The 10,157-nt window shown below is 35.7% G+C and overlaps 2 protein-coding genes across 5 annotated transcripts in view; one reads left to right on the top strand and one right to left on the bottom strand.

Moving 5' to 3' along the window:
- Positions 1 to 6,630, top strand: part of LOC112503375 (cell division cycle and apoptosis regulator protein 1-like) — a 26,017-nt gene extending 19,387 nt beyond the window's left edge. For all 4 annotated transcript variants that reach the window (XM_025107433.1, XM_025107432.1, XM_025107431.1 and 1 more), the window contains 10 exons: positions 262 to 435; positions 2,339 to 2,369; positions 2,460 to 3,532; positions 3,630 to 3,704; positions 3,848 to 3,922; positions 4,044 to 4,397; positions 4,752 to 4,949; positions 5,065 to 5,106; positions 5,193 to 5,255; positions 6,268 to 6,630. In XM_025107433.1, the coding sequence (XP_024963201.1) occupies positions 262 to 435; positions 2,339 to 2,369; positions 2,460 to 3,532; positions 3,630 to 3,704; positions 3,848 to 3,922; positions 4,044 to 4,397; positions 4,752 to 4,949; positions 5,065 to 5,106; positions 5,193 to 5,255; positions 6,268 to 6,357 (2,175 nt within the window). In that variant the 3' untranslated portion in view covers positions 6,358 to 6,630. The remainder of the gene's footprint in view (positions 1 to 261; positions 436 to 2,338; positions 2,370 to 2,459; positions 3,533 to 3,629; positions 3,705 to 3,847; positions 3,923 to 4,043; positions 4,398 to 4,751; positions 4,950 to 5,064; positions 5,107 to 5,192; positions 5,256 to 6,267) is intronic.
- A 341-nt stretch (positions 6,631 to 6,971) lies between these two features.
- Positions 6,972 to 8,675, bottom strand: LOC112503373 (UPF0481 protein At3g47200-like). Its single transcript, XM_025107428.1, has 2 exons — positions 8,052 to 8,675; positions 6,972 to 7,872 (listed from the first exon to the last, which is right to left on the bottom strand). The coding sequence occupies exons 1-2, from the start codon at positions 8,661 to 8,663 to the stop codon at positions 7,141 to 7,143; spliced, it is 1,344 nt and encodes a 447-aa protein (XP_024963196.1). The 5' UTR covers positions 8,664 to 8,675; the 3' UTR covers positions 6,972 to 7,140.
- Positions 8,676 to 10,157: the final 1,482 nt, after the last annotated feature.

Below are 10,157 nucleotides of genomic sequence, written 5' to 3'. Positions count from 1 at the left end.
TAAATTCTTGTGTTCTTCTCTTGTTTTTTGGGTTGTGCGTATTGCGTGTGTAACGTTTGACCTAACACAGCTAACAGGGTTTACAAGTATCTCATCATGTTCCTTGAGGATTTTTATTTTTCAATACAATCAATAGTAATATGTGGTAGCTTCTACCAGGACCATGGCACTTACATTTATCTCAGTTGTTGAGCTTACTGTTGCATCGAGAACTGTTTTTTTACTTTTATTTTTAGATACTAATTTTATGTATGTTTTCAGATTCATTATGATCGGGTTGGGAAAGATGGTCTTTTTAGCCATAAGGAGGTTACCGTACTCTTCATTCCTGATTTATCAGATTGTTTACCTTCAGTAGATGCATGGAGGGATCAGTGGCTTGCCCACAAGAAAGCTATTGCTGAGCGAGAGCGTCGGCATGCTCTTAAAAGAGAGGTATATTGTTTTTATCTTACATGCAGTTAAAAATAGAATAGGAGGAAAATACAAATGAATCACCAGCTTCACTAAATGTAACAGAAAAATAATTTTTGCGCTTTTGTAGTTGTGCACTATCTGATAATTGTATGTGAAGTCAAGACTTCAGCCCCTACGACATCCTGCAGGTGTGGTTTCATGGTATATGGATTTTTGTTGAAGTGACTTCTTGTGTAGTGTGTCAGTTTCCCGTTTGCTTAGATCAAAAACAAAAAAGGGATGTTGAGTTGATAGAGGTAGATTCTATTTGAGGTGCTTGATTTTCCTCAAAATTTTTATATGCAACTCCTAAATGTAGGACAGTTTTCTGCCTCTAGACAGCAAGGATGAGGCTTATCATCTTATTTGGTTCCATTAATTGACCAGTCTTTACCAAGATATAGATCAAGTTGGCGTGGATTGTTGGAAGCAAAGTGAAAATGCACTGTATGTGTTCATTTGTTGAAGATTAAGAATAAAAGCAGTTCAACTATTCATGTGTTCATTAAGTGGATTTAACAATGTGAAGCCCAATTATATTTTCAGTTTCCTCTTAAGTTCCAGTTTGTGCTTTTTTTGTGATGTCCTCTTAACCTGGCTTTTGTAGGCTGAAAAGTGAAACCACAGAGAAAGCCAGAAAAGTATTCCATAGGGAGGGAGAGAAGGATCTTCTGTCCTTCTAGTTTAACCATGAAGTTTGTATCAGCTCCCTTCTCTTCTCAACCCTTTCTCTCTAGCCAGCTTGTCTAGACGGTGGGCTTAAAGGAAAGATATAACATGGGAACTAGCTTTCGTGGGCTGAAAAGTGAAATAAGAAATGGGAGAGATGGGACCCTTTTCCTTCTCAGTTTGAGAAGCAATTTCTTTCACTACTTGCTTTTTCTCGTACGTCTTCCCCACCTAATTTTTGTATGCTAAAATGTGAGATTAAACGTGAACTAAGAAAACATTACAAGGAAGGGCATTGAGGATGTAGGTAGTGATAGTAAAATGTAAAACCAAAAGGGAAGTATTACGGAAGGATTGTGGCTGAAAACTGTGGTTAGTATGGAAGTAATAAATTAGCACCTATGTTTCCGGAGACTGGAAAAATATTTTGATCCCTTAGCTGGTCTATAACATATTACATAAGGTGCAATTTCAGATGTTGATGGGGAAGCAGATATAGTTTGTTATTTTGGACCTGATGAGGATGTTATAGATGCAGTCATGTGTTTTTACCGAAATAGTAAAGATTGTTTTGCTACTTGCTAGGATTTAAGTAAGAGAAAAATGTCTGTTGTCCATATCAGGTAACTGTTGATTATTTGGATGGACCTTTGATGTTTCTGGCATTCATGTCTTCCATTGTCAGAGTTTGTAGATGTTTGTCTGGAAGCAAAATTCTTCTCTTCTGGTTTTTTCATAACGTGTCATCAACCTTGATTAGTTTCAAAAGCTTAAACCCCTTTCATGTTTGCACAATCCAAGAGGTGGTTGGCCCTGCAGCTGTGAGTTAAACCAGCCCCACCAATCTTTTGACGCCTCCTAATGCAGTTCCCAGGATGGAGGATAAGTTTAAAATTCGGTGATGTGCCTTTAAAGTCTGTTGCTGGCTCTTTAGGAACTTATATCAAGTGGCATATTTTGCCACCATGTATGTCAGAAGTTGAACCATGTTTCATTGCATATCAGTAACTATGTGGTACACATTCGAGTCTTTTGTCGTATTATATTAATATTTCAGTTATTTGATTCATCTTCTGGGCAACTAGGTAATCCAATTTGTCATCTACAGTGTTGGCCCTTCGGTTTTATATTAATCCTTCTTTCTCATTTTATTGTTGCACCGTTTTCTGAAACTAAATTTTTTTGCTTCCATCTTCTGTTTCGATTAATATAGATATCTCAAGGAAAGAAGGAAGGATTGAAAGGTATGGTTGTGAGCATCTGTGGAATTTATTTATTTCTTTTTTTTGAAGTGCTTAAAATTGAGCTTTTATAAGCCTATTGATTCTGCTCAGATAAGGAACCTGGGACAACCAAAGATCTGAAGAATGATGCAAAACCAGAAAAAAAGAAAGCATCTGGATTATCTGGGTCGGCATCAAAACTCATTGAAAAGGCAAAAGGTAAAGTAAAAGAATCTGGAAAAGAGGGGGTTCAAAGCAATACGGTAATGGAGAAGAAAGGTGGGGTTGAGACAATTGGTGAAGGCGATAATTCTGAAAAGATAAATCCGATAGAAGTTGTTCCTGTTCAGACGACTGGTAGTGGGAAAAAGAAAGTTATAAGAAAAGTTGTAAAAAAGAAGGTTGCTGAAAAAGATAAAGCTGGAAAAGCAGCCGAACAAAGTGATACATTAGTTCCTAAGAAGGTGGGAGAGACTACTACAAACACAGTGGCTGCTAATCGAGACGAAGAGGCATCTGGTAATCCTTCCGCTGTTAAGACTTTTACAAGGAAGAAAGTTACCAAAAAGGTTCCTGTGACAAAAGCCGTGAAGAAAGAAGATGAAGGCACACAATCTGAGGTGATACCAGTTAAAGAGCAAGAGAACTCTGAAAATAAGCCAAAGAATGCAGATGCAGGCAGTGCAAGTGGGAAGACAACCATCAAGAAGAAAATAATCAAAAGGGTTACTAAGAGAAAGGTTGTTGCCAAGGTTGCCAACAATAAGGATAACGTGGCAGAGGAAGCAGGAATAACTACTGGGGAGCAAAATTTAACATTAGGCAACAAGGAAAGTGAAGTCAAAGTAGAAAGCAATGAATCAGTCTCAAAGACAAAGGCTCCAAGTGTGGCCCCTGAGAAGAACAAGAATGGGGGTGATCTAGTTAAAAATGAAATCAAGGGTGAAAATAATCGTGAAAAGGAAGAGAAGAAGGGTAAAGTGGATAGTGGTTCTTCATCCAAAATGAAGTCTGACAATAAGAAATTAAAAGATGGAGAGAAATCTAAGGAGGGAAAAGTGAGAAAAGACAATGACGGTAAAGCAGAATCGAAGGGTAAAGAAGTGAAAGATAAGAAAAAGGATGAAGAGCCTCCTAGGCATCCTGGGTTGCTTCTCCAAACAAAAGAGAACAACAGTTCTAAAGTAAGTGATTTTTATACTATAATCTTTACAATGAAATGCTTCTTTATCACATTGGGTTATGAATATGTGCATCATGCAATTGTGATATCTGTGACAGTTGCGTTCATTGTCACTTTCACTGGATTCCCTCCTGGGTTATGATGATAATGATATTGAAGAATCGACATTTGAGGTGTGTTGTTTACACATATATTATTCGTTTTGCTTCTCTGCTTACGACAACTGCATCAAATTTCTCTTGGTTAAAATTAAAGTAATTGCTTCATTGCATATGTTAATTTACCATTTCCTTCTACAATTCCCCCCTCTTGGCAGTTATCGCTATTTGCTGAAACAATTTATGAAATGCTTCAGTATCAAATGGGTTCTCGGCTTTTAACGTTTCTCCAGGTTGGTTCGAGTTAATACCAGTTAGTGATGCACTGTTTAGTTCCTCTGTTATTTTTCGTTTTTGTGGGTACTGCTTCTGTTTCCATTTTTCTTATTGCTGGTCTTATTTCCTTTACCTCAGAAATTACGGATCAAGTTTGTGGCTAAAAGAAACGAAAAGAAGAGACAATTGGAAGAAATTTCTGCGAAGGAGAAGGAAAAAGTGAAAACATCCACCAAGCGTATAAAAACTGATAATTCCACAGTGGAAAACAAATCTGTTGAAACTGAACCACTGGTAGAAGCCATCAAGGAGGATGAAAAAACTATTACCAAGGTGGAAAATATGCTTACTGAGAATGTAGAAAACACAAAACCAGAAGGTGAGGATCCCGAAGAGGATCCTGAAGAGGATCCCGAAGAAGATCCCGAAGAAGATCCTGAAGAAGATGAAGATATGACTGATGCAAGCCCTAAAGATGACACAGAGAATGAGGCAATCTTGGCACTCTATTCTTTCCTTTGCACTCTCCCTCTCTATCTAATCTCTTTAGGCATTACACTCTTCTGGCAGGAAGTCGGGTGTTCTTGATGTGAATTTATATATATTTGCATAGCTTGGTGAAATAGTTATTTTAATTTAATGGATTATCCGGGAAAAAGTTAATTTGGTGGTCGAACCATTATTTCAACTTATATCCCATGGTGTGTAGTAAGAGTGTCATCTCATTTTCTTGAAAGCTTCAAAAGTGGATCGATTATTAGGTGTTTCCTGAAGGGTAGAGATTTCCTATTTCAAACATTTTGGTGTTGTGTTGATCTGATATCGATTTCTATGATCCGTTTACAGGAGAAGGCCGCTGTTGAGAAAGTTGGCATAGATGTGAAGTCCAAAAATGTGGACAAGAAGGTGAAAGTTGAACAAGAGGGGGATGGCGAAGAAACTGTGAATTCAAATGTTAAATTGGAGGATGCAGATAAACAGGAAAAGGAAAAGGCAAAGGTGGATGTAAAAAATAAAGAAAACATCGACAAGGAACTTTTGCAGGCATGTTCTCTTCAAATCTCATTGTCGTGATGCTTCCATGATTTTTTTTAATTAATAAAAAAATTGCTGCTCAGGTTCTTTCTCATTTTAATAACTGCATTCTTCCTCAAAACAGGCTTTCAGGTTTTTTGACCGAAATCGAGTTGGCCACATCAGGGTAAGTTGAATTAGTATTTCAGTTCCATCATTTTCATGTTCAGTGGTGAGGGATGTCTAATTAATATTAAATCCATTTCTTCTTAGGTTGAAGATATGCGGTTGATCATCCATAATTTGGGGAATTTCTTGTCCCATAGGGATGTCAAGGTAATAACCCTTTTATAACAAAAATAATACGCATTGAATCCCAAACTAGTTGGGGTAGGTTAGAAATGAAACCATAAGGAATTTGCATGTTCTAGAAAAGGAAAAAGAAGTTATAAAGAGATGCAACACAACTTACTTACAAAGAAGTGGACAATTGGAGGGCTCTTTCATTGCTTCCTCTTTTTGCCAATCTTGGCTGACCTTTACCTCTGTTTCGGGATTACTCCCCTCATGTATTTCTCTCAGAAGTGTCTATGTATAGATGACCAAACCATGTTGATGTCTCAACTTCTCATCAACTAGTGCCAACATGACCTTTTGTATTTCTAATCCCATTCTAGATTTTTTAGCGACCATCCATTTGTAAACCATGACCGGCTTGAAATTCTATTGAACTCACCTTTTAGCTTCAATGGCACTTCTCCATCGCACAAGGATGTTTTTCGTCGGATAAAATATATCCTACCAAACTGCTTATCTTCCAAACATGTAATCTGGTTTAATCTATAGGGTATTCGATCCGAGGCGTTTCTCCATATCTCTAACTTTGCAAAAAGTTATTGAACATCATTTTTTGTTGCAAATTTTAATTTGTTCGAGTATTCTCATAAATTATGAATATGATCCATGTAATGAAGACCCAAACCCAAATCCTACAGTGATGAACATGAGCATTTCTGTATTGAGAAAGATCATTCACCGTTTAACGAACCTCGATTCTCTCTTTCAATCAACACTACTACACTAGTCTCCTCTGAGAAAAAACATATGCATTTCTGGTCTCACAAGTACCGTATGCGAAAAGGGATATTAGCTTGAATGTCCATAAGAACATGTATAGCTAGCTGTCGATCAATAAAATCTTATTTCCTTCATCTTTCCTTAGGAGTATACTAGTTTAGAAAATAGTGTTTGCTTTCAAGCTCTATCTGTTATGCTCCATTGTTTCATACAGTTTTGTTTGTTGAAAATGAAAGACCTGCCAAATGTTTAACTTGTATTTATGCATCAGGAACTCGTTCAAAGTGCACTTCTGGAAAGCAACACCGGGAGAGATGACCGCATTCTGTACAATGAACTGGTGAGGATGTCTGACATCTGAAATGATAAAGAGCTTCTTGAACTAGATTTTTTATGGGCGATTTCCTGAAGAAACACATTGTTGATTAAAATCATCAACCTTTGCCTTCGAAGAACACATGTATATCTCATCCATACATGATCGGCATGTATGCCTTTCTGTAGACTTTGTAACCATACTTTTGAGCAGGTTATAAGATTCTTTTAGGTATTTTGAAAGACAAGAACAAAAAACAAACATGTTTTTGTTTTACTTCTAACCAGTCAGTCAAAATTTATTGTTTATGAACCAAAACATATGCCGTCGACTATCGTATGGGAATGCATTTGAAAACTGTAAACATGTAATAGCAAGCGGCGAATCCAATGGTTTTGCCGAGCAGATATATCTTTACGGTGGATCAGAAGTCTATAAAGTCACCCGATTGTGTTTTTAGCCGAATTATATCTTTAGGGATTTTTACTTTTTTTTTTGGTCGATTTCGAGGTATTTTTTGAGTTTTTGGTTGATTTCGATGACCTCTTTCGGTTTTTTTCATTGATTTCAAGTGACTTTTTGGTTTTATGGTTGGCGTTTCTTGTATTTTATAATATTCTAAAGCACCTCTCAAAATATAGCGGCTTATACATGGCAGAACAATAATGTGTATTTAATACCTCTTCGAAAATGTAAAAGATTACATTCGTACATTAGCATCGAGAAAGATTCTTTCCCAGAAATACGTTAAACAAACCAAACTAACCCGGTAAATCCCAGTAAAAATTGAATTCTAAAGGGGCATATGATGTACCAGAAGAACTGGTATCAACTGCCACTGTGAGGGAAAACAGTGTAGACTGTTTGAACAATCGTGAGTGCGAAAAGCAAAACCGCTGCAAAAACCGACAGGATAGCCCACGGACTTCTGAAATAGGTGTGGATGAGGTTCGCTCGCCACTCGTTCCATGGTTTCTTGCAGTAATTATGCACCTGGTTATGCACGATATCCAGTTCACTCTCTGGCTCCAACGTGATATCCTTCGACAGCGAGTTAAACAGTTTAGCCACCGCCTTATTGCTACCGATCGCATTCTGGATTATACCTTGGGAATGCAGAAGATTGACGTCGTTGGCGTGATCGATGATGTTATCCATGAAGAATATGTATGACGTCACCTCGTTCCCGGCTCCAACATGGAGTCGCTCGAAAGCTATCAGGTTCAGAAACAACGATTCTGTTGCATCGTCCACCATCACCGGCGGAAGCTTCAACACGCCGCCATGGAAAGATATGCCTTTCAGGCTTCTGGATTTGGTTTTCTTGAAACGGATCCCGGCTTCGTATAGCTCGGTGGCGGATCTGACGATCTCTTCACCTTCTTCGATGACTAGTCGATGGTACGATTTCGTGATCGGTTTCTTCTTGTGGTGTGGATTCTCCCATAGTAGGCCCTTTCTGTAGACATCGAGTGGATGCAGGCATTTGCCCATTTTTGTGATTCGAGTGTTCGGGGAGCAGAACTTTTGCATCATTTTGTTCACGAATTCATCATCATGCTGCGCAGATTGATTTGAGTAAACTGTAATGTTTGCTGCTTTATAATAGGACTTGTTTTTATAAGATCAAACAATTGTAGGTACTACATAAAAACGTGAGATTATAATATCGATCGCAGAAGATAGAGACAAACAGTTCGTGATACAAAAAAGATCCCAAAAACAGTAAACGGGATCACCTGGTTCGGGTCCTTCTCGTCTTTCGCAACAGCAACGATCTTGTTAAGAAGCAACATCGGCAACTGGTTTTCGAGCATGAGCATATCTCGCTTGAGGTACGGCATAATGTAGAGCTTTCCATGGTTGCTGAAAATAGGATCATTAGAAGCATAATCATCAACATCATCATCCGGATTCTCACTATCACCAACTTGAGTAGTTGCTGTACGCAAGATTTCCAGCATGAAACACCCATCCAAGATCATCATCTTCACGAAACCGCATGTATCTTGATTCCATTTCTGATCCAGCGAACTGTACGAATGGCGAAGATCGTCCACCACCTCCATCACAGCATCCACATAACATTTGAAGGGCTTCTTGTATCTTTTCAAGAAGTGAAGAAGAGCTCGATGTTTGTTTTCTTCCATGGCTTCCAAGTTCGGTTCTCCAAAATGGTACGGCCCGAAAGAGACCGATTGCGGTTGGTACGCTTTCTTGTTCAGATCCGTCACGCAAGACGGAACTCGGTAAATGGATCGCTTCTTCCATTGTTCCATTTCGGATGACGAATCTCCCATTTGCTTCAGTTCTTCGCTCACATTCTTCACCCACTCGTTATCTTCAGCCATTGTTGTACACGAAATGTGTTGATGATTTGTGGGTTATGATGTTGATCGCCATTGGGTTCTTTGAGCTCATGAAGTAAGAATATGAAGGTCGTACATGAACTTTTTTTCTTATGGGTTTCTTTATGGATTCTTTGAAGTGAAGGTGTTCTAACCTTCGTCGGAAAGCAACGTCAGATGTTGAATACGTATTTTTGATCAACTTGGTATTTTGTTAAATTTATAACATTCACGTTACTTTCCATCTTTATCTATACTATATTATAAACCATTTGACAAAAACACTTAAAAACGAGTTTTTATACACAAAATACTGTTTATTGATGTATATTACTTAAAATTTAAGATTACAAGTAAATCTATACTATATTATAAAATATTTGACAAAAACTCTTGAAAACGATTTTTTATGCACGAAATACTGTTTATTGATGCATATTACTTAAAATTTAAGATTACAAGTAAATCTATACTATATTATAAAATATTTGACAAAAACTCTTGAAAACGATTTTTTATGCACGAAATACTGTTTATTGATGCATATTACTTAAAATTTAAGATTATAAGTAAATTGTGCATAAGTACAACTTATTAAAGCTCCATACTTGAATTCGTCTAACTAACTGCAGATAAACATAATTAAATATTGGATAAACATCTCATTTTAAATATAAAAAATCTAAAATATAATTAGGATAATTATTGATAACTAACAGAATATTTAGTTATTATCTTTACAAAAAAGTTATATAATTAAATCTAAATTAAATTTCTTTGTTACTAAACCTAAATTAAATTATAATTAAAAAAATTTAATTATAGAAATTACACAAAAACACAAGAATTTTTAAAAATATTAATTTAATACTGATATTGATATTTTTTTTTTAAAATTTTACGATATTTTTAAATTTATATGTTATTCAAAAGTAAAAACATTATCACTTTTTCAATACCACATAAAACCAATGTTTACTTAAAATTCAAGATTACAAGTAAATTATATAAAAGTACAACTTATTAAAGCTCGATATTTGAATTTGTATAACTAACTGCGGATAAACATAATCAAATAGATGATAAATATCTTATTTTAAAATATAAAAAATTTAAAATATAATTAGGATAATTATCGAGTTCTAACAAAATAATTAATTATTATCTTTATAAGAAAATTATATTATTAAACCAAATACAAATTACTTCACCTAAATTAAATTATAATAAAAAAAATTGAATTAAAAATTACACAAAAAATAAGGAATTTTAAATAGTTAATTTGATACTAATACCGATATATTTTTTGTCAAATTTTTATGATATCTTCAAATTTATATTTTATTAAAAAATAAAAACATCATCGCTTTTTCAAAATCACATAAGATCATATTATAACATCGACTGAGATAAAAAATTAAATAAAATATTAAAATCAAGATGTATCTCGATGCATTGTGCGAGTACCTTCTACTCTGTGTTAAATGATTTTAACCG

Source organism: Cynara cardunculus, unplaced genomic scaffold, assembly GCF_001531365.2.
Source record: "Cynara cardunculus var. scolymus isolate 2C unplaced genomic scaffold, CcrdV1 Un_Scaffold_2937, whole genome shotgun sequence".
Classification (NCBI taxonomy): domain Eukaryota; kingdom Viridiplantae; phylum Streptophyta; class Magnoliopsida; order Asterales; family Asteraceae; genus Cynara; species Cynara cardunculus.
This window is presented reverse-complemented; position numbering and strand designations above follow the sequence as displayed.